This window comes from Falco peregrinus, chromosome 3 (genome assembly GCF_023634155.1).
Source record: "Falco peregrinus isolate bFalPer1 chromosome 3, bFalPer1.pri, whole genome shotgun sequence".
Lineage (NCBI taxonomy): Eukaryota > Metazoa > Chordata > Aves > Falconiformes > Falconidae > Falco > Falco peregrinus.
This window is the reverse complement of record NC_073723.1, coordinates 105,807,189-105,831,848: the sequence shown is the minus strand read 5'-3', so window position 1 is coordinate 105,831,848 and position 24,660 is coordinate 105,807,189. Positions and strand designations below refer to the sequence as shown.

Here is a 24,660-nt window from a genome sequence, read left to right as displayed (position 1 = left end):
GTGCAGCTTTACAGCAAAGACAGCCGTTGGGTGACATTGCTGTGCTGAGGGCAGCTCTTGTGGATATGTCTCTCCTTAGTACACCATGTCTGTCCCCCAATACACTTTTCCTAACTCTCTCTGCTGTTGACTCCTGTTCTTACAGAATATGGTGAAATTATAGAAGGAAATGTATCGTGTAGCACAACACTTGGCCTGAAGTGAAGAATACTGAGGTGGTATGGTAACAGCCTTCACATATGTAAAAGGCCACTAGAAAGAGGAGGAGAACAATTTTTACTTTTTGTCTGCTGCATAAGATAGAGACAGCAGCCTTACCTGCATTAAAGGTTAACTATTAGGAAGAAACGATGGCTCGCATGGGACATTGCAGAGCCTTCGTCACTGGAGGTTTTCAAGGATGGGTCAGACAAGCATCTGTCAAGCAAGATATAGGAAGAACTGAGGCTGCTCCAGAGGTGGGAACAGGACTAGAAGTCTCCTGAGCTTCTTTTCAGGCCTCCGATTTGTCTCTGACATGTGGCAGTCAGATGGAAAACATCTGTCCTGGCCGTGTCCTGACAAAACACGAGCAGTGCTTGCCAGAGCCCCAGGAGTTAGCTGTGATTGCCCACCCAAAACAGGCAGGGTTATACCCCTGGTGGGAAGGACTGTCCCACCTTGAGTTTCTCAGATGCTGACCCTTTGTCTTCAAAGACTGTGACACCTGGGGGAACATGTTGAGAAGCCGGGAGGCTCTACTTAAATTAATCTGATGCTTTAGTGTTCCTGTAAATTCTGGCTAGAAAAGGGGAAGAGCAAGCTTTTCCTTTAAGGGGGTCATATTTGGAAAATGAATACAGCCACTGAGGTTCAGGCTCGAGCACCAAATGTCTTTCTGTTTGAGCAGAGTTGATAGGCTTTTTCACATGCCCCGCAAATTACTACCTATGTGATCCTGCCCATCTTCAGTAGCTCACCTCCCCCGGCCCTGTTCCTGCAGACCCAGCCAGCCTGTACGGTCACTGTCTCCGCCATCCCCAGATGATGCTTGCTTCAAACCGATGCTGCTGTCACAGGATCACGTGAACATGCCTGCACTCCCCTGTTAGAGTAAGCACAGGAGAGGAAGGAATCACGCACGTACCCTTCAGCTTACTGCTCATTCACATTCCTCTTGGGTTAGAAGAGCAGTGTGTGACATTTGATGTCGCTTTTAAACCTCTCTCCCTTCCTCCCCTTCTCCTTGGTCCCCCAGGCATCATCATTTCCTGCTGAGATGTTGGCCTGATACAAGAAGTACGTGCTGCTGCTTGGCTGTCACCTCGATCGAAGGAAAAACAAAAGGGAGTGTCAACAGAGCGCGGTTCAAGGTGCAAGGCACAGGGGATCTGGTGAGTGAGGGCGCTGGTCACACAGCTGCCAAGGATGGTGCCCAGCCTGGGGGATTTCTGCTGCTGAGCCTGAGGTTTAGTCTTTGCAGCTTCTCTCCCTGCGTTTTTGTAGAAGGGCTTTGTATGTAAAAAGTGTGGCTGGATTGTGCCGGTCAGATCAACATTGTAAAAGGGATGAGTTTTAATGTGGTTAGCAGTTGTCTCATTTTCTGTAACTTTCCTATAATATCTGGCTGGCTGGTGCAGGCACTGCTGTCTGCAAAAGAGCTGAGAACTTCCAGAAATAGTCACTGGTTTTCCAGTTGAGGTTGATACCTGCTTGTTCAAGTCAGGTGAAAGCAAGCTGGGTATGCGTAACGCAGGCAAGTTTAGCTTTTATTTTCTTTTCATGTTTTATTAACTTGTGAAAACCCTCTTGCTCTGTAATGGTTCAGGGCTGTTTTTCATGCTGGTTGAAGAGCTGCACGTGTGGCATAGTTGGGACAGTTTGTTGACAATTCTTTCTGGGCAACAGCAACCTTTTTTCTAGAGCCACTAGGCTGCTTGGAAGAGCTCTCCAGCACTTTGGCAGGGCTCTGGCCCGAGTGGCCATCACCTCTGCTTGTGGCTGCGTATTTCAGCCTGTACACGGGCCAGTTCTGAGCTTCGGGGGTTGTTTCTGGCCAAGCCCTGCAGTATCCTCATGACAGAGGAGCACAACGTGGCCAAATGCCTCTGAAGGTAAAATACTCTGACCTATGGGGCGCTTGTCGAAAACCACAAGAACCAAATCTGGGAAAGAAGATGCAGTTAGGAGGTGGTGGGAACACTCTGGCACTAAAATACACCCAAGCTGCAACGTGTGTGTGCAGAGCAGCTGTGTGCGAGGGAAGGATGAGGGGAGGTGGTTTCCAACCTGTGATCTGGGGCCTCGGTGGACTATTACTCTAAGACAATTAAAAAAACCAAACAAACAAAAAAACCAAAAACCAAACACCACACTTGCATTCACTTCAGCAGCTTCAGCTCCACTGGAAACATTTTAGGAAATTGGTAGAGAAAATACTGTAAAACTGCTTACAGTGCAATACAGGATAGGAATACACCCCCAAATAAATACACATGCACACAGGGAGGAAACTGGCTCTATGACAGTAACCATGAGCAGGTTATCGTTCACACCCTTCATGTAGCCATAGGCTCTCCCTTTGCTACTCCTTACACATACAGTGATCTCACAGAAAATCGGGGGTGAAACAGATGGCGGTCCTTCAGGCAAGAGCAGCTCTAGCTGATGTATATCAGACGGTGTAAGGATTTTTTCAGTCTTTATATAGTCCACCTAGCAGTTGCCAGCTCTGTTGGTGAAGTGCAGTGGAGTACGCTGGCATTCAAGCACCACCTGAATTACAAGGCTGTGTAAGGCACATTGTACAAACCAACTTAACCTGGCAGGAGGAACAACAGGCAGGAGAAAAGCGTGCAGGTGCACATTATAGGGACGTGTCTTAACATTTAGCCTTTTGTACATAAATATATTCTTAAAAGTAATTATAAATGAAAAAAATTTAACCACTTCTTTCTTTCTAATGGGTGCATGGCTAAAAAGACCGTAGCTTTTTTAGGTCTACATGGATTAGAATTGTCAGTGCCTTCTAAGTTGCCTATAAACTCAGCAGTGAGAGATCTTTATTCAAAGATCCTTTTGGACCTACAGCTGATATAAACAGGAGTGTTCCATCTGGCAGCCAGTGGAGTGACATGATCAGCTGTTGCTGGCCACCCTGTGACTTGTCTGCTTACCAAGGCTCTCGAAGACTACAGCTGGGCTGACATCTCTCAAGGCTTTGCATTGATAGGCAGTGCTGGATTTGCATTGATCTGCAGAAGCCAGACCTAGGAAAAGTGAATGCCCATTAGAAAACTAGGCTGGATCACCTCAGAGTCAGAGCAATGCCCTTTTACTGACTTAGTGAACACCTTGAGAGGTGGAAGTACTAATAAATCCCAGCAGAATTCCATAACACAGAATGCAGGCAGGATAAAATTTTCATAAGGACTGGATGGTTTAAAACAAAATCCCTTTTTGGATACATTTACTTACTTGAAAACAACACTACACATTATTTTGGGTCTCTAGCCGATGCTTTTTAGATTAACTCTTCCTCTATAGGTGCGTGAAGGCACTGTGTTTCTTAACATACCGGTTTCCATTAAAGCTTCTAGTTGAGTTTTTTTGATACCATGAAATAAAGTTTCTAGGAATCTAGGAATCATTTTGATTTGAGGTAGACATGGGATCAAAACTAAGTAAACTTGGTACTGAGTTTTCAGTGCACCCTTGGCCTTGGTTTCCTGGGTAAGCTTTAGTTTCAGGTAGGAGCCATGTAAGATACTGATTTTATATACCCATACTGGACTCATCTCCATTTCCCTCTGAAACGCCAACATTTGAAGCTACAATCCACAGAATGTGATGGTCCAGTTAAAAATATCTGTGTGAAACCAAACAGCTGGCTTGTGTATAATTCTGTTTACTATTTCTTTTCCCTATAGTGAGAGAAACTCTTCTGTCTGCTTCCTGCCTCCACCGTGTGTGCTGCATCCTGTATATAAGACATGTAGGAACTATTCAGTGTTTTGTAAGGAAGAATATTTAATAATATAAGAGCCCCAGGAGAATTCTACTCTCTTTTAATTGATTTTTAAAAATAATTTTTTTTTTCATGAAACAGCAATGAGTTTGCTTGCAAGTACCTGCGAAATGAAGTCTTAAGTGTTTGCTAGATTTTGGCAATATGATAGCCTTCTCTTTGGCCCTTTATTTTGCCGAGAATAAAACACAAAAGTATTTTTCACTTCTTTGAAAAACTTTCTTGAACAAATAGTGAGGGCAGTAAAATGTCTTCTCTTTTTTTCTTTTTTTCTTTTTTTTTTTTTCTCCTCCGGAGAACTGGAACAGCTGCTCAAAAAACCCTGCTTTGCAGATGCCAACAGAGGGCACCTAAGTTACGTGCATTTTTCTTGGCAAACTCATTGCTTCTCAGTAAGTGTTCTTTTTCCCTCTTAAAAGTTCAGAAGATTTTGTGCTGGCAGACAAAATCAATGAACTTTCTTAATCGCCTTGATTAGGTTTTGGGGTTTTCTCCTTCAAAACATATAAAGCTGACAAACAGGAGGAAGAAAGTTCTCTGTGATACCTGTCATGCTGTTCACCTTCCACATTCCCCATTATTGTACTGTCTGAATGTCTCAGTTTTTAAATGCACTTAACCTCTCAAAACCAGGGCGAGTTAGTACATGCCCTTTGTTCTATTTCAGGAAGGGCGGAGAGGATAAGGCCAGGATTCACCATATCTCTGTGAATATCCCATTTCATGGGAATTTCATATAGAATGGAATCCCTGTGCTTCTCCTTCCATTTGGCATACAGGTGCCTTGCTCAAACTTTCCTAGCAAACATATGATAAAGAAAGGAAACAAAACCCCAGAATGTCTGTCCTTGACCTCCTAACCATGGACTGTCCTTTTTCTTTAGGCTTTTGAAGTGATGAGAAAACAAGTACCCTGTGGCTTTGGTCAGAAGGGCTGTTCTGGATGTTTCTCTGGGATGAAGAGGCTCCCTGCAGCCTGGCAGTACAGCTCCATGTTCTGTCACATCCTAAACTTGCTCTGTCAAGACATCACAGCTAGGCTTAAAAACTTCAAATAATAGGATTTGTCCATGGGTTCTTGAACAACATGCCAACTGCAGTCAGATCCTGCATCACACCAGGATCTGAGGTCTCATGTCTTGAGCTTTGTATAGTGCTAGATGCAGTGTTAGCATCTGCTGAATACTTCTGATTTTCATCTGGTTTGATTACTGTTGTAGTCTTATTGCTGTAGAACCATCCTTACAGCAGGAGTTTGGCCTTTCAAAGGAGCACTGGGCAATGAGACTAGGCTCTGTCACGTGGTGACATGGGGACAAGCAGACAACATAAGACCCGTCTCAGAGGTCGGTCCTTTCCCTGCCGATATGGCAGAGGTAAGGCTACTTGGCGTGCAGGAAATGCATGACTGAGCCAGAAAAACACTTCGTTAATTTAATTGTGTGGGTCTTTGCTAGAGCTCACCAGGTAGAAGCTGAACGTCCTGCTGTGGTCTCAGGGAGGGCGAGGGCATCAGTCCATGCTCCCAGAGGCTCCAAGTGACTTGATAGCCGAGACTGCATGGGAATGTCTGCATCTCTCTACATCAGAACTTGTTCTTAGGGAGGATGACTGTAACATGCTTCACAGCCCAAAGCCACCCACAGCAGGGCTGTCTGTTCTGCATTTGTGTAGCGGCAGGTGTCCAGGGAGACTGACCTCCGGCTGAAGCTTTAAGCAGCACTGAAATACCAGTCAGAAATAGGAATAAAATAACTTGTTCTGTATCCTGTGTGGACACAGCAGAAGCCATGTGTGCAGTCATAAACCAAGCACTGGAAGGGCTACTCAGATGTTGCCAACCCAGAAAGGGACCTGCTTAGCGATAGTGGAGACCTCAGGCTAAGGCAGTGGTGTTCTGTTTTCCACAGTCTTAACAAATTTTTTCAGTCTTTTTTTATCGTCGTGACCTGGGGTGGGCACAACCAAGTCTACAGTATCCATGTAGATATACCTCATACTCCTGGGGTGAATGAAAAGCTATGTCACTCAAATCAAAGGAACCATTCCCGCTTTAACTAGGGATTTGAGTGTTATCTTCATTTGTGTACATCTATCGCAAACTAGCAAATGGCTTATCTATGTTCAGTCTGTTCTCTACTGATAGATAGCTGAACCTTTTATGGCTGATAAAAAATTTACACATCTGTCTTCCCAGCATACCTCTGGAGAGAAGCCCTTTTGCATGGCTGATGCAATGCTTTTGGAAAACAGGTTCCTTGAGGATTTAAATGACACTGTCCAAAGCTGTGTAGTGACTTAGGCATTTACAGGGCAGCACAAGGAAGCTTGAGAAAACAGTAGGAAAAAAGCCAACAACAGCAAAACCACATCCATCACTTTTGCTCCCTTTCCTCTTAAAGCACTTCACTCTTTTCTCAGCTTACACATGAATATGCAAGGCTCTACAGAAAGCTTCTCAGCAGGCCCTGCTTTCATACTCCGTGCTACTTCTAAGAACTCTGAGGCAGGCAAAACACCTTCCAAAGACTGAATCAGGATTCTGCAGGGAGCGTCCTTTCAGGGATTATTAGGAATGATGCTGGGGGCATTTACATCTCAGACAAATAAGGAAGAGGGAAAGGCATGATGAGCTCTAGGACTGAACGTATAAGGCCATGTTAAATCAGCATAAAGCAGATTCTACATGTGCCGTGAAAAAGGATGACAGGGAGAAATCGGGCTGTTGTGTGTTACAGGTGGAAAGCACAGGGTGTCAGGCCACCAAGTCAAGGTCAGCCCACAGCGAGCTGGGAGTTTGCGGCAGCAAGCGGTGTTAACTGTGGGTTGAAGCTGCTGGTCCTGTGCCCAGCTGTTGATCTGCAGGGAGCGCACAGCTGCCTCGTGAGACGGCACTGCACCAGTAGGCTTTCTGCTCCCCAGCAGGGGCAAGAAAAGATAGACAAACCTATGCCAAATAAATGCCTAGAGATCTACATTACTCTCTCTCAAAGCGAAGTTCCAGGTTCCAGCTGACTCTGTCACCACTAAGTGCCCAGAAATCATCATCATTCTTACAGATAATACTTCTCAAGAAACAGATTTTGTTTATCTCTCCATATGTAAAATACCTGGGGAGGTAATGGTCTTTAAAAACGCTGAAGTTTTTAACTAGCCAAGTACGAATTGCCACAATAGAGTGATACTAGATCTTCTATTCTACTTAAAGTTTACACAGCCCGGGCTTTGCATGCCAGCGTTGCAGAAGACAATCCCCACTGAAATCTGAGAGGCACCAGTTTCTGTGTCTTTGCCATTTACTCTCCCTTGCCATTGACTCCCTGTACAAAGGAGCCTATTGTTCGCGTGCCTTACCCACTGCTGCATACATTTGTTCCCTTCTTTCATAGGGTCTGCTGTTCCCGCTGCCCTTTGCTGGAGTATGTTTGAGTTCCTTTCTGCTTTAGCAACAGCAGAATCTGCCAGATGGCTTTCTGTTATGTTTAGGCCAGGTGGTTTTGAAGGACTGTGCTGTACTGAAAGCACCTCAATCACTGTGTTTAACATTTCCCTTTCTTCTGGCTTTTCTTGTCTGTGTTTCATTCACTCTTTACAAGTCTGAGTTGTAATTCTAGCAGATTTTATAGACTCAGTGGGCTGACCTATTGCTATATGGTGAACCTACAGTGAACATGGAGTTGTTGGTACTGACATCTCAACCAATAATGACTGATTCTTCAGTATGGTGAGGGCGAGTTCTTCGTAGCCTTCGATGGATACTCAGCTGGTGTAAATCAGTATACTTCATGTGATGTTAGAAGCATTACACACTGATTTATGTGGGCTGATCATCTGGTGTGTTTGGTTTCTGGAGAGAGAAAAAACTGAATGGGCATTAAAATTCCCATATGTTCCACTATGAACTCTGCTTCCCTGTGCAAATTCTGCACAGAACAGTTTCACCTGCAGTAAGTACTTTTCTTCCCATCCTGAGCTGTTAATGCAGGGTTTCTCTGTGCAGTAAATGTGCAGGCAGCATAGGTACCGTGTCTTGGTGCTGGACAATGGAACTGGAGAAAAAAAATGAATCCTGTACTTCCTAGCTGGCTGACTGAATGCTCTGTTTAATTCCTAGCACCAGAGCCCGTGTCAACCGTGCTGTACTGCTGGCATTAGACATCTGGCCCGTATCACATTCAGTATTTGACAATATTGTATTCATACCTTAAAGTTTTCATCAATTAAAATGTCACAGCTGGTGAGATCGAAGTAGCCCAGTTTGCCCTTGAGTTTGTGCTTGGCTGCCAAGAAGCACCGCAACATGATCTGCTGCATCCTTTTCAGAACTGGAAGACAGGGGATGGGGGTAACTGATCTTTGTGAATGCCAAGGTGTAGAAGTCACTGTAAGTCATAGGTGTCCTCTTGGTTTAGGGACATTTTTCCTTCCCAAGCCTCCAGCAGAGCTCCTCTCTAGACTCAGAAGGGTGTTGCATTTTGCGGATAAATGGTTACCATGGGACCATCAATACCTTCTCGCTCAGTGCATGTGTTTCCTTGAGGGCTCCAGTGAACTGACGGGTTTTCTCCCAACTCCTGTCACCCTAATTAGGCAGACTAGGACACCATACACTTGCTTGCACTTACAGTAAAGACAGTGAAAACCCAGTCTTTGGGGAGGCCGTTGGTTTTTCTGAACTTCTCATTAACGTAGCTGTTGAAGTGCTCCGTGTGCCAAACTGTCTCACCTGGCTGTGCAGCAGTTTCTTCTTCTGCTTGTACTGAGAGACAGGAAAGCAGAGCAAAGGGAGGATTGCATTTCTGGAAGTGACTTGCATGGCAGACATCCCGCTGCCCTGAGTTGTTCCATGCATCTGGAGTTGGGAAGAACCCCAGGATTAAGTTACAGATGTGGAGGGAATAGAGTCCCCCAGCAGTGAGCTAAACCTGAGCAAATGTCAGACTCCCGCTGTACAATACTGCCGGGGCAGAGATGTGCCCGAGCCACGTGGACGCAGCGAAGCCAGTTACCCAAGGGCTCTGTCAAACAGTGTGGGTGCGTGTGCGTGTATGTGTGCTATGTCTGGACCAGTGGCTGGCAGAGAGGGAGAGGGGCTTTCGAGTCCGAGTCATGGTATTTTTCGGAGCGCATCCAATTCCAGTGTCCATCTGCCTAGTACCCTCTTAGAGGAGACTCTACCTGGGAGAGATGTATGGATGTATCCCCAGAGGAAACCAAGGAGAGGGCTTCTCTCTTCCACTGTCTCATCTGTGTCAGCTGGCATTTAATGGGGTATTTACGTTGTTCACTCAAAGGCAAGTCCCCACTCCCTGTGAAATGGCTCGGCTGCACCTCCCTCTGTGGGACACCTGCTGTGAGGGTGCAAAGCTGCTGGTTAGTGACACTGTCTCTGCCACCTCTTGTCTTTTGGAAATATAGTAGGAAAATGGCTATTTCCGGGTGGGATGAAAGGGTAGGGAGGGAATGAGAGCAGAATCAACTGTAATTTGAAGGTCTGGCCGTTTACCAGTTGTTCCTGCAAATTTTGTTTCCCTCCACCCAGCAGGAACCCAGGTAATTTGTGTTTTGCTCATAAACACCTGTCCTTTGTTTAATATCACCTGTGCCATGGGATCCTACCGGAGCACCTGAATTCCCATGTGGATAGCTCTCTAGCTGAGCAAACAAACTATTCCAGGAAAACAAGTCACGTACTGATAATAGCAGATATTGCAGGAAGCAGCTATAATCTGCTGTCCCGAACTGCACTTCTCCACGAACCGTAAACTCCAACTGAAGCGGGCTTGGCTGGTACCGCTTGTAATATGTATTTTGCTCATTGTCAGAATGCAGCATGACACTGGGAGAAGGGCTTTAAAAGGAAACTGTTTTCTTCCTTCTGATTCTGTTTGTTCTCTTTCATCAGGGCCAGTTCTAACCACTGAAACACCTCATCTGAAGTAAAAACTCAGGTAGGTCTGAGCTTCTGTTGTGTCTGACAAGATATGTATGTATCCTGGTACAAGCCAGAACAGTCTCATTCTATTACAGCTCTCATTTGAGAAGCAAGACAAGCAAAGATGGAGGTTTAAGAATGATGGCTCTTGAAGAATACATCCATATCTTACACCATTATGATTACTATATTTAAGCACAACAGGATTGGCAAAATCCTTAGCCAAGATTAAGGCTCCTTTGTGCTAGGTAGTTGCCATCAAAGGTTTCTTGCCCTAAGAAGTTTATTGTCTACAGATACATGACAGAAAAATGGCAGGAAGAAGAGGTCCAGGGAGAGAAATTCTCAGGTTAAGCAGAGAACTGGTCCATGACAGAGAACAGAACCTGATCTGGTATTGCTTCTGTTGAGCCTGGTTGCCATGCCTGACCATAAGCCCACATCCATTTCCTGGGTGCAGGGATTTTGCATGTATGAGGCATTTATTTCTAGCCTTTCAAAAATCCTTTTTGCTTCCCATCTCTGCCAACACACCCTCCTCTTCTTCTGAGCGAAGTGACTGTAGTTTGCCTGGTTGGTCAGATGAACAGTCAGACCTTCAGAAGCAGCATTATACTTGATGAAGGTCAACTTGACGTAACCCTGGGTGAAAAGTAACACGTATGGTGCTGTGCAGGCAATGAGGAGGTAAGACTGGATATCAAACTTCTTCCCTTCCAGGAGCAGAGGCTTGTGAATATGCTTGTGAGAGTGGTATTTTAACTTGCATCACCAACAAGCAGTCATAATATGTGGCAATTCAAAGCTTGCACAAACCCCCACAGCCAGTCCATTTCATGCCACAGAACTAATCTCTTCGGTGAGTGGCAGCAGAGGGTGCTCATAGGAGAGGATAGAAATGCCAAGAACAGCTCCTTTCAAAAAGAATAGAAGCTGTGCTGAGTCTCAGGAGCAAGAGGTAATTAAAGATTTACTAATATTTACTGGAAAACATGCAAAGTTTACATCTGAACACAAAGAGCCCTTCATACAGCACCATTGCTTTTATTGCCAGAGTGATGTAGTCTGGGAACTGTTTCTCTTTATCATCAAAGGTTGCTGGATGTCCATATAAATAACAAGGATACGCTGTTAAAGCAATCAGTGCTAACAACAGTTTTCAAAGGAATATGGAGCCTCATTCTTCAGCATGTAAGCCATTCTTCACTAATAGAAATCAAGATGAGATCTTGATAGATAGGATCCAACCACTTGTTCTCCTGGTACTGCTGCTTGTCTATGTCCAAGACCCCACACTGGCCTGACTAGGGCCCTTGGTCTGCTTTTGTCAGGCAGTCACCTTTTTGCCCCCTGTGCTGACTTTACATTTACTGCTGCGTAAACGCAGTCCAGCCTGTTTCAGAAAGCCTGTAAAATCGTCATTCCCATTTACCATTTTACAAATCTCTCTTGCTCTTTTCAGTGAGGCCAACCGTTCCTTTGTTATGAAAAGACATGTTTGGATGAACATAAAGAGCGACTGTTGCTTGCTTTGGCGAGGGAAGCTCTTGGAAAGGCTCTTGCTATTCACTGTGTTCTCTTGCAAGATGAAGGTGCCAGGTCAAGACAGCAGAACCCCAGGGAAGTGGCACAGGGTCAGTGTGAGGAACTGCTATCACCATGTTACCAGGACATGCAGCCATCACATGCCTTTGCCATGCCAACACCACAGCGCTGTCATGAGTGTATCACATGGTCGTTGCTGGCATGTCATGACTGTGCCAGGCAATATCATGCATGTATGGGCACCATGACATTTGGAGTGCCCTGTACGCCTAGCCGTGCACACCACAGGCATCTGGGAACTGCAGCTCCCAGGTAAATAATGAAAACATCTCTTTTGTGTTTCTCTCTGAAAGTTTTATTCCCTCATCTCAAAGCACTGAAGTGATTTAATTATAATGCATGCCTCAGCTGAGGGAGGGATGCTGAGGCAAAGGGAAGTGATGTGTAGCAGTAAGCAAGTAACGTTCAGTAGCTGACACCGTTCTTGTGACTGCTGCCTTACTTTCCCCTTCCTTTTTCTGCTGTTCTGCTTCTCTGGAAAATATTCTAGCAATGGCTGCGAGGCTGCATGTTCTACAAAGAACATACAGTTCCTTTATTCATGCAAGGAATGAAAAATAAAACCACCCCAACCCAAATTTTAGTGACTGCTAGCCACTGCCTATTGATTGAGGTCCAGACTTCTGCAGCATTGAGGCAGAGTTAAAAAGATATTTGGGAGGCTTTATTAGATGGCATGAAACAGATGTTGCAGCTGTACAATTGGTAAAATGCTAGCTTTGTATAAGAAACTGGAATAATATCTAATTTAAATTACTTTGCACAAGGCTTTATATATAGAACTCGTACAGAATTGTAACATCTGGCCTTTTGAAGTCATTCTTAAATTGCCAGACAAAGGTAAACTCGGATCTTTCTGATGACAATGTGGATGTAAGAGAGACCAACCAGAGAAATAGACTGTCTCCCACAAAATGAAATTTCATGGGTTGATGAGATGTTGTGTAACCACATTAAACACCTATGGAACAATCCTGCTCTCTGAGGCCAGTCTGCTTAAACACTCACACGTGAATTCCCGGGCTTTGGTCTCTACCTTTGCATTATTCTTGCCCGGGGAACCCTGTATGGCACCCTTCTATCGAGTAGGTAGTCCTCAGCACTGCGGAGGATTGAAGCAAGAATCCTTGAAGGATGCTGTGCTGACAGCAGCTGCAGTTCTCAGCAGGAAGATTCCTCGACCTCAGTTAGAGCAACACAGCTGGCAGATCCAAATCTGTTCTTCTGCAGAAAGAATGAGTCTATTATAACAAAGCCGTATGAAACACTGATGCACTCATCAGTGGGCTCTAGAGACTGCTCACTTAAATGTGTGTGCATGTATGTAGATACACGTGCATATAGATACCAATTATTACTGTGTATACTTTTATGAACGCTTCAGAGGATCACATAGCTATTTAAATTGATTGCCACCATGATTAAGACAATTCACCTTTGTGAAGCTCAAAAAAAGCATGTTTCTCATCCTCTAAGTCCAGGCAAAAAGTTTCTGGGGAGAATTCTTTCATCTTCAGTAACCTTTGGGAGAATCAAATACAAGTTGAAAACCCTATTCCAACACATTCATTCCTTGGTTACTTTCAGAGTGGATGGTGCAAGTAGAAATGCAAGAAATGGCTTTTTCCCCTGCTTGTGGACAGTTGTGTGTTTGTTGTATGTTTTTTCTGAGCTACCTCATTCCATAAGCTTTCAAGAATATACGTTAGCCTTCAGACATTTTTCATATACTCAGGTTTTTGAAAACTAGTTGAGATGGCTGCAGGTAACCATGGTACAGGATTATTGTTTGGTTTTTTAGTAGGTCAAAAATAAAGGAGCAGAAATGACAATAAGCTTCTCTTATATTTGCAGTGTCTATGGCATGAGAAGTTGTGGCCTTTCTAGTAGGACAATATACCCAAAACAGGGGAATTACTATGGCTGTTGTCTTTGGGCGACCTGACACTCCTACAGCTCCAGACATAGACAAAGAGGAAATTCTGTCTCTAATAATGCATGTACTTTTATTTTTTTTTGGAGGGGGGGAAGTGATTTTTCTAGAAGATAAGAAAGAAATGAAACCCCATACACTTCGAGTCCTGTACTGTTATGCTTCCAGAAGGAAATGGTCCTTTGTTTACGTGTTCTCGCTTTCTGTTGGCATGTTTCTGGTCAAGGTTCAAAGAGGTGAGAGGTTCTTACTTGGAATCATGGTTCCTACTGATCTTTTTCATCATCCGCTCTTGCTCTTTCAGGCAGCACTAAAGCCCTATCTGACTGGTGAGGACTCTGTTGTTCGGAATCTGGTAGAGAAGCTGTTCACCTGTATGAGGGGGAAAAAAGAGCTTTGCTCTCACTGTCCTGTGCAGTGGAATCTGGAGGGTCAAGCTGACTTTGTTGACTTTCACCAATTTGCTTTAAGGCCGTAGTGACAGTTTCACGGAGCAGTGAGAACACTTGTGTAAACGTGTTCCTGTCCAACCTCACAGCGGGACAAACCGACCTGGTGGCGCTTCATGAAACAGGCATCCCCTGCTTGCTCCAAAGGTGCCACTGCTGTCACACCATTCCAGCTGCGGAATTGCATTGGAACACAGCCTGTCCGCATCGCCGTGTGCCAGGCAAACTGCTGTAACGGTGCAGCCTGGCAAACAGCCACCGCATCGCCATCAGAGCTGGCAGGAGGGGAAAGGTGGCTGCTGCACGTGGAGTGGTGGTGGGGTGACAACACTCTCCCCCTGCTGCAGGAAGGCCCACAGCTCTGCGCCATGATGCTCAGGCTTGCCAGGGCACAGGTCTTGACCAGCTCCCAGAAGGAACATAATTGCCCCAGGGGCTGTGCTTAGGCTCTGAGGGTGCCAGCCAGACGCTTCCTGTGGGAGTCCTTGATTTTATGCTTTTCTGGTGGGAAAGCTGGCTGGACCTGGTGAGGTCGGGATGTACTGATGAGATGAAGTGTGGAGTGCGATTCAGAAGGTTGCTTGCTAATGCAGTAGTTTGGCTTTTAGTGCCTGTGTTCCCCCTAGATAGAGCTGGGGCTGGGATGTGTGGGGTGACCCATCTGAGCTTACTTTGCTTCTTAGTGTACCTTCCTCCTTTTTCTCCTCTCCCACCTCCACCGTGGGGAGCATCTCTACACGTGGGACACTGCGAAGGTACGCAAGGACTGGACTGATGCTTGAGAGGCGCCAGCGTAGGCTGTGTGCTGTTCTTGTGCCACTGTGCTGTGTCAGTCTGACTGCAGCCTGGGCTCAAACCCAAAGAGGGACGAGTGCCTTTCAGAAATGATTCTGACCATTTGTGTTTAAAAATCTCCGTACTGCTCATTTCACTATACTTAGTTCATTTCAGTGGTATCTTTTCTCCCAAAAGTGTTATCTTGTCTAAATCCCTTCCTTTAATCACCATGGCAGTCCAGCTTTGGTGTCCCCTCTGAAGTCTGCCAAGGAGCTGTTACCTGTTTGTCCTACCCCCAGGTGACCTCCTCTGCCCTGGGAGTCACAAGTCCAGCATTCTCGGGTTTTTCCCACTAACCTCTCCCACTCACGGCCCTCAGGCACCTCTACCTTCTTTGAAACGGTAATAGGTCTCTCGGCACTTGATTCCACACCATTTCAGTGCATAATCCTCTCTTCTGTTGTCATAGATACGCTGCCATCCTCTGCTCTGGCTATAGGCACTCACACTGCACAAAGAAAACAACACAGAAAAGTAGCCTCCCTTCTATTAACAAATGCATAGTTAGCTCAAATCCCTCTAAATCCTAGCAATTTTCTCTGGGAGCGTGACCTAACATGCCCAGAAGCTGCTGGGTGGGGGGGTAAGGTGGGAAGCAGTAGTTAGAATGGCTGTTAGTGTACCTGCTGGTCTGAACTTGAGAGGCTGGAGGAGTAACTGGGGATGCTAGGAACATTGTGATTCAGCAGCTCTAATGAGAACTGGTACCATTTCAGCAGGGTTTTTCCAATTAGGATGCAACTGGTACCCATGGAACAGAAATGTTCAGCATCCAGTCCTAATAAGGAGCCTCTCTGCTGAGGAGTTTAGGGAGAGATGACAAGTAGCGATAGAAAAACTACTTGTAGAAAAAACTATGGAAACATAGCAAGGAAAGTGCTGTTTGCAGCAGAGTTTCTGTGGTGCTTGCTGGTGACAACATCTAGAGCAGAATGCCAGTATGCTGGGAAGAACTCAGGAAGGAATGAATGGAACTTCTGATCCGACAGTTTTCTTGGGCAGAAATCTCTTCTTATTATTTTCTTGATTTACATTTACCACAACAGAATGTTGATCAATAACAGTGGTTCCTAGCTGTAGTGATGATGCTAGCAGATTTGCAACATGGTGTAGCTAAGCAATTTCTGGACAGCCCCAGCAAAAAACCCCTGTCATTAAACAAATAGAAGCATTTTGTTTCTTTGCGAAGAGATAGTAGTTAGCTACTTTACCACCAGTGGCCTTCCAGTGGATACCTTCTATTTCATTTATCTTTAAATGGTTCCCCAGGTGTACCACTCCAAAAAGACAGCAAATCAAAAGAAAATTATTTGAGGCCAATGGATAACAGGTAACATCGCATGACTTCATATATGGTGGTACTACTGTTCATAGGAGTCTGCTGAGAGGATCTAGTTACAGCTCGGCTCCGTTAGATCCACTCATATGAAAATATGGTCCTGGTTTCACTGGTGCTTTTGGTATCTCTTCTGGCTGTTTTTCTTGAGGGCATGCCTTACCCTGTGTTCTAGTCTCACTAGACTTGGCTTTGTCAAGCTTCACTTCAGTGTTGGTAGAAGCAGATGCAAAATTGGAAATTGAGGAACTTCAGATGATCTGGGATCTTCTGCATAAAATCCTCATCTAGAAAGACAGCTGTTAGAGAAGAAAATGCTACAAGGTAAAGGACCACCTCAATGGGTTTTATAGCCATCACTAAGGCACTGTCTCTAAACATTTCAGAAATTATTGGTGATGTAACCTGCTGGCAGGTACCGTGATATATTAAGTGGAAAACCAGAGAAAATAAAATATGTATTAGAAGGGAACATTTCAATGCGCCCTAGCCTGTCAGTGCTAAATGGCATTCTTTTACTTGGTGGGGCTCTGCTCCACAGGGCTTTCAGGTCCCTTGCCTAGGTGGGTCTCAGCTCTGCCCTAGGCTGAGCACAAAGCGTTGCGCCGGTCAGCTGAAAGCTGGGGGCGGCTGTGGGAGAGTCTGAAAGACTGCAAGGTCTGGAGAGCTATGGAAATGCAAAAGGGGAAGGGCAAGAAGAGCCTTCTAAAAAGTGTTAGCCACACACCATACGTTGAAATAGATTTCCTTTCAACTGGTAAAGCCTACAGGAATTTTGACAAGCCCAGGATGTGACAGCTGTGAGGTCCCCCTGGCAGGCAGCCGCAAAGTGGAACGGCACACGTAAACTGTGGTGATGGTGTCAATAGGAAACACTCTACTTCAAATTGGTAACTAATCACGGCAGGCTTGCAAGGGTTCTGTTACTTATTCTCAGACCCCAGGGCTCAAAAGGTGGTGAATCTGTAAGGGATAATAACGTTTTTCAGTACAAAGTTAATGAGATCTGCCTAACCAGTAAGTGCTGGGTTATTTGTGGAGGAGAATGTCAGGGCTTGTAACTAGCTTTAGCAGTTGTGAAGAACTTTAACTCTTGGCCTTCTAGGAATGATAATCTAAACTGAAAACATCACTTCTAGACCTTCCTCTGCCAAGAGGTTTCCCTGTATAACACATAGCAAAAGCTTTTCTTTTGTAAGGCAAAATGAGAGTCCATGACTTTTCACCAACACCTCCATGCTCTGTCTGTATTTCATGTCTCTGATGTTTTTCAGGCAGCACAAACAATTCTCTGGTGCAGTCTACAATCACGTTCTAGAGCATAAAGATGCTTCAAAGCAGATGAAGCAACTTGGGTACCATCTCACCCTGACAGAGATCCAACACCATGCTTTATAATGTATTTGTTTTAACTAAAGTAGCGAAAGTTGTTCAGGGTCATATCCTGATGCAACTAGACTGTTATACGCTCTGTACTGTTGGAAAAAAATACAATATATAAGCAATTTCTATCTGATCAATCTTCACATTGTTCAAATGTTCTCAAAACAGACCAGTGACATTATAGCACATAAATGATGTGAAGAACATTATCAGTTTGGAACTTGAATCACATTTGGGTATGAATGAAAGAATGGCCAGTAATGGAAAATTTTATTTTGAATATAGTTGCTGGTAAAGGAATTCAGAAGGATGAACCCTGTGGTTTCAGAAGTGATATCTGATGTAATGTCATCACCCTCAAAACCATTGCTGGATTTGTCACCCATTGTCTTGGTCTTAGCAAGAAAGTTCTGTTTGTGGTCTGATTTCTTGGCTGGTAACTCATAGGATTTGTGAGTCTGGCGTTTGCACACTAGCATTTGGGATATTGATACCCAAATCACTGAGTCCAAACCTATGGAAAACATACAAAGGCTTAATACTTCTGGGGCTGAGAAACGATGCCTCTGGTATGTCTTCAGCTTGGCTATGCACAAAGCTTTTGGGAACAGTAAAGCCATGACAAGACTGGAGTTATCTACTTGGGCTGTTCTTTTATCATTATTTGTTGTAGTACATCCTGTGATCACATGAGAAAAACCTTCTCTCTCAATGACAAAACCGCTTTGACTTAAGTGGAGCAAAGGTATTGGGCATTGTTATCTCTCATAATTTACAAGCACTTGTTTCATGTCCTCATTGCACCCCACCTATGAGCACAGGTGCAGTCCGCAGTGAACTGTGTGCCCACAGTTACTGACTTCCCCAGCAGGCGCCCACACCTGGCTCAGTTTGCTTTGGAATAAAGGAGCAGGTTGCAAATTCTTTGAGGTGGGACTTGCTTTAAATTTCTGCTTCATGTAGTACTTGGCACCAAAGGGTTCTAACAGCAAAAGCTGTAGCATTGTTACAAACTGCAGCATTATCAGTGCTAATCCCTGGACTCATGCCTTGAATTTCCTCCTTAAATTAAAACCAAAACAAACCAAAAGAACATACTAAACAACCAGTTCAAACAAGCCAGGGCACAACGTCCACAATGGAGAACACTGCCTCGGTGATGTCTTGTAACCAGCCGAAATGAGGTTTTTCCACAGTGAATTCCCAGCTGCCTGTTACTGGTGCTGCAGAGCCCAGGCTGTGGTTGCTGGTTGTGGGGCAGTGGGGCAGCTGCACAGGAGGACTGTCCAGTGGCCAGCAGTGCCTGGCTCTTTGGGCACTATTTCATTTTGCCATCGTAGCACCAGACCAGGCAAATTCACAACGTACCCTGATTTCCTCCAGAAGAGACTGTCCTTAGCGTGTCAGTCAAAATTTTTGAACAAACTGTTTGAAAGTAGCTCAAAGCTGGGGTCAATGCATTATGCATAAGTGTCAGGCAAATTAAAAGACATGTGGAAAAGGAGTACAGCTCAACTGCTTCCCAGACTCAATGCATTTTACGAAAAGGTTGTACCACAAAGCTGTACCACCCCTCCGGCTACTGGTACCTTCCACGAGGGAGGCTGATCTCTCTCGTCTGCCTTAGCACGGTGTACTATAGTGCTGTTCTTGTTACTCTTTGATATGGGAATGTAAATATTTATTTATCTATTTTTAACATTTAATTGCTCATTCATACCTCCTACGAGAGTTTTGGCTCTTTTATCATCTCTCTCCTTGCCTGGATTGCTAAGAAAATAACCTATGTTAAACAGCCCCATTTATCCTGAGACACGGATACATGAAATCTCCTGCAGTGATTGAAGTGCTGGTAAGGTATTCTTCCATCGGTCTGAACACGCACTTGTCTCTCCCTCTCTAATCCTTATGCAGAGACACATGGGGTGGGAGCCTTTTACCATCTTTTCTGTCTAATTATGGAATCTCCCAGTATTCAAGCTGAACCTTCATTTCATTGACTCTTTTGACATGTATTATTTAAGCATGAGTCCCCTTAGTCTTCATTTATTTGTGTGTTTTGCACCCTTGGATGGCTAATTATTAAAAAGGTAAGGAAAAACAGGAATGCAGGGGGTTATTCTCATTGCCTGATTGCATAAATTTCAGGCAAGGGCCTTTTCACTTGTTTATCAGAGGTGGGATTAGATGCTTGTTGGGACTTGAGCTCTTAGGAAAGAGCAGGCAGAGCGGCTTGGCTTGCACACCTAATCAGCAGAGAGGAGTGGATATTTCAGGGGCTGCGTTTGTGCATCTGAACTGGGTTCTACGTTGTCCCGTGCAAGAGCCTCTCTCTGCCCAAAAGGTGTTTGTGGTGGGGAGGGGGGAGAGCCCTTGGGGAAACAGTCTTCTAACTTGGCACATGAACTAGCAGCATGAGATTAAACAGTATGCTTTCTTTCCAGAGAGCCCACAGAGATCATCTTCACGCTGGGTACAGCCAGTAAATTAAATTGCTTGAGACAATTTTGAATTCGGCTCATTAATTTCTTCAGTACCTGTGTGTTGGTAGGGTCTATATAAGCAGCCCCTGTCTCACCTCAGCTCATCTTTCAGTGCACACGGGGATAAAGACACCGGCAGGGAGATGCAGTCTGCTTTGTATCACTTACTACCAAAAGAAAAAAACAAAGCAGACCTTAGAAGATGGATCTTCTTTTTCCATGTTTCCATGTAAAGCAAGGCTTAACAGAACTGTAGCTGACTGATTTCTCTAGAATCCAGTTTAAGTCTAGCTGAAATTTTCATTGAAGAAAGCTAAGTGATGTAGATATCTTTCTAAAGACAAACATTGCCCTAAATATTGCCTCTGTATTAAACACACTTTCATTTGAAATAAATGAATCTATTTTTTTACTGCCAATGCACAGAGCTGGGTTCAACAATGAATATGTCAGATAAATAATACTGTTGGTTTAGTCATTGAAAGATCTGTGGCATTTTGGCCACATTAGCTCTGCATAAAAAAGTAATGGTTTCTTTTCAAAAGAACTGCTTGCTAATGGATAGCTTGTATTTTTCTTCATGTTTTTAGCAAAACACTTAAAATGTTAGTATAGCATATTCTAATTTCACTAGATATTTGTCAGCCAATATGGACAATTTCTGTCTTTAATTATTTTAGAAGCAAAGGCATGGGCTTGTATTTTCACAGGGTTTAAAGGAAAATGGTGTAAGTTACATGCAACATGTCTATAATTTATGCCATAAGTTAGTGGCCAGCACTTTGGCTAGTGTAAGAAGATACAACTCCCTTGATACTGGCATCAATTTAGAACCTGGTCGTAGGACTTGGCATGATTAATAACTAAAACCAAGGATACAAGATCCACCTCTGCTGGCCGATAAGGATCCAGCCTGTTGTTGGTTTCTTCCGTGCTTCGTGGATTTGGTGTTCTTTGTCCTGTTGGCTGGCACAAACGCCATCTCAGCCCAGCCTGCAAAAGGAAAGATCATTGTCAGCCACTTTGCCAGTCATGAGTGACCTGTGAAAGTCTGTATGATCTATTTGTCTCTCTGTCATCATTTGCTCTATTGATTGTAGGTGCCGTTTTTCACCACCTTCTGTGGTTTTTTTCATTTCTTCAGAATCTTTATTTTGACTTGGTTGTTTTGCTGGGAATACATAGGCTCTACTTTCCATCTACAGCTTCTTATAGGCGGTCTCTAGTGATAAGCTTACTGGTGGCTGTGCTGGGGATCTGGGTGCTTTTGTATCTAGTCTTTGTGCTCTTTCAGCTTCCTTCCCATTGAGAGCACTTGGTGTACGCCTTGGGTTGCCTTGTCATTTGCTGTAACTGGGTGCTTTTCCCCAAGTCTGCTGCTCATGGTGGAGCAGCATCCAAGAGGAGTTTTTTTCAAATATATCTGGTATTCATTGTCTTTGACATCCTTGGGCTCCAGTTGTTCAGCCTTGGGATAAGACAGGCTTCTTTTCAGGAAGCTTGAAAGCCCAGACTCATTTTTCATCTTTGCAATAGGTACAACAGTTGAGATATTGTGTCTGGAGACAGAAACTGTAATCCCAGATAATTGTTGGACATAGGGGAGGCAGAATGTTTTTAGCAAGTTTCATGCTTGGAATAGCCAGTTGTAAAAAAGGACTTGTTCTGAGTCAAGGCTGCAACTATTCTTGTAGGAAGGATGCTTACCTTAGAAAGCACAGGGCAACTAAAACGTCAGCTGAAATTAGAGAGGAAAATAGATATTTGCTATTTTTACTTACAAGCAAAAGTAACATATAGTCTAAGAACGCCAAATAAATGGAGCATAGGTACTGTGTAGTTTAAAGTCCGTAAGAAGGACAAATGCAAAAGTGCCAGTTACTGTAAGTACTCTTATGTAGGAAGGTACAATGCAATAAGCTGAGTTACAATATTGAGCTGCTGAATCTACAGTTAGATATATTTAAAGCACATTTCCTGTTAAAAACTGTCCTCCCCAAAGTGATTTGTTGGAGTGGGTAGGCAGGGGAGGTAGACAAGCGTGCCAGTGTCACTGATTCCCTGTGGCTCTGGCTGTGTTGCAAAGCATTGCAGTGCCAGTTCCCCTGTCTGCAAGTTTGAGTGATAATTGCATAATTGCACCTGGGTGGGACTGGAATTCTCATTTTGTGGTACAAAGACCGACTGTTCAGCTCTATTTGTTCTAATGGAGTTTTATTTCCAGTCGGAGGCCAAAGACCCCTGCAGTTTCCCATGACTGTACATGTTAAAGAAAAAGAAGCTGTCTCAAAAAAAATCTGAGGTCTGGAGAAAGGCAGGTGGTGTGGAACCTCAGGGCTCTTGCCTTTCTCCAAACCTCAGCTTGGCAAAGCCACAAGGGAGATTAGAAGAAAAGGCTTCTTTCAGATGCCGGTGGAAGGTAAGGAGTGGGCGCTGGCATCACACACAGCAGCTGCCACCCAAAAGAGCCTGGCCCAGGGCTTCTGCCAGACCCTAAGATGAAGCTCTTAAGATCCCCTGAAGAGCGATGGAGTAAGAAGCTATGCATCTACCAACGCCCTCGCCCTCAGACTGGGAGGCATCCTGACAGGGAAAGAATTGACAAGAGTTTTTAAAGTAGGGATTTGTCAGACTGAAGTGAAGGTGATGAGTCCAGCACAGCGCTGCTCTGGGTGGAGCTGTAGGGGAAGAGGGAACACGTGGAGTGGGAACAGGAATTGCAAGTGGTGTTTGGTGTTCGGGTGGGTTTGCATTTCGTAGGCCAGTTGCAGGAAGTAATCTTGCAGTGCTTTCTCAAGGTGCACGTATGAGGAAAAGAGCAAAGCTCAAGCACGCAATTGGAAAACACATGTGAAGAAGATGCTTAGTTCTATGCTCCTCTTCCAGTTGTCCCTGCTGTGGTGTCAAACATCAAAAGCAGAAATCTTCCTCTCAGACAGAAGCAGCTCTTCTGTTCTGCTGGCATCCTAATAGTTGCTTGTTTCTTATCCCAGCTTCTTCCTGTAGCTTCGCTTTAGGATAAATGCTTCTCAGAAGTTTCTCTCCTTGTGTTGTCGAGCACATACACATCACTTCCCTGTGAGGCTGAAGGACTCGAAATGGGCAAATAACTGCTTGTGAGGAACAAATGCACCTGCTGGCCTCACAGCTTGTGTGTGCCAATACCAACTTGTATGGAACTTATTTTATGCATTCTCCTGGCAAGAGAAAAGGATTTTAAAACAGTAGAAAGAAAAGTCTGCAGTAAGTGAAATGCCTCCTCCTTATGTCTGTCTGTTCAATGACGTGTGTCTCCGTAGCACCTTCTTAGTAACAGGTACTAATACAGTGATTGCTGGTGATATAAAAAAATGGCGCTGCTGTATCCAGAATTTATGTAAAGCCTTTTATATTAAAGAACAACATTTTAGGCATTGTCTTGTTTGTCTGGAGAGGTAGGTGTCCTGCAACAACTCAACAAAACAGTGTTTTTACCAAAGTGTATCTGATGGCAGCAGGTTGCCCAGTTTTAGTGATCTGGCGAGATCTCAGAGGGGAGGCTTTGGGGATTTTCCAAGTTGTGTTTGGAGGGAGGGCCTGGAACATTCACTCCAAATATCATAATATAGATGCAAATAGCTGTTTAGCTTACCAGGTCAGCACTCCTGTCATCAGATGACACAAAGTGGCTTCAGCATCTTACTGATAAATTACCCTGTACTGTATTTTCATGGAGGTTAGAAAGGCTTTCTGTACAACCACAATTTCTTGCCTTTTAGTCCCTTCTTTCAGGGCTAAGACCATATCTTAAGTTAACCAAAAGTAATGGAAATTCTACCCTTTCCTCAGCAGTTTCTAAATACTTTAGCAGAGCTTTAATCGCTCCCTGCCCTGCCTTCAGTTTGGACAACTTGCACTTGACTTCCAGTCAGACCCCAGATAGCTTCTAAAGAAACAAACCATCCTGTGGTAGAGCAGGTTTGCACTCTGGAAGAGCAAAGATAACCTTATTTAATTGCCTGAAGAACGGTGGATTCACAACAGCAACTGGAAGCTCAGAACCCAGCCTGCTTCTGCTTTGTAATACCAAGGTTCTGTTCTTGAATCCTTCAGCACTGTGGGCACAAGCTGATCCCCTACCAACAGCTGCCTGGCTACTGCCAGTAATCACACAAGAGGTTCTAATGCTACAAATGTGAAGGGATTTCCACAAATGTATGTGCTTTTAGATAAAGCTGTCCAATGGCAGCGTTACCAGAGGGCTGCCGAGCAAACTGGCATGTGTGTATCAGAGTAGAATTGCGTAACAGAAAATCAGGGAAACCAGTTCAGCTCCCTGGGCGGCTGCTGGCTGGCACCCTTTCTGCTCACTCTCCTGTGGCTTTCCTTAAGTTCTAAAGGTCAGGCTCCACCTCTGCTTGAGACGCCCTTGCTGCTTACACTGCTCCAAATAGCAAACTAGAAAGTCCAACTGCATTCGCGCCAGTGTGCAATCACCAATAGGACAACAGATTAAAGACATGAAAATACATGCTTTGTCTATAATGTAGTTTTCCTTTCTGAGGAAGAGTTTGAACAGCTCGGTGCTCTGCTGGACTTCGTTAATGCTGAGCACTGGAGCTGGTTCAGTGCAGTGTGCACTGTTAAATTTGCCTTTGCAAAATCAGATCATGAAAACCAGTAACAGGGAAAAATTAGCATCCTAAATCCTCCT

At 44.5% G+C, this 24,660-nt stretch overlaps 1 protein-coding gene across 1 annotated transcript; it reads right to left on the bottom strand.

Annotated features, from left to right (window-relative positions):
• Positions 1-1,989: 1,989 nt before the first annotated feature.
• On the bottom strand, positions 1,990-20,998 carry TTLL10 (tubulin tyrosine ligase like 10). The gene is given in 15 exon segments (XM_055799929.1): positions 1,990-2,144; positions 3,156-3,212; positions 3,215-3,248; positions 8,210-8,331; positions 8,628-8,736; positions 9,513-9,538; positions 10,502-10,681; positions 12,581-12,671; positions 12,673-12,770; positions 12,982-13,067; positions 13,731-13,851; positions 15,095-15,213; positions 16,165-16,350; positions 17,800-17,998; positions 20,838-20,998. Coding segments are annotated over 15 exon segments (1,725 nt in total). The 5' UTR covers positions 20,980-20,998.
• Positions 20,999-24,660: the final 3,662 nt, after the last annotated feature.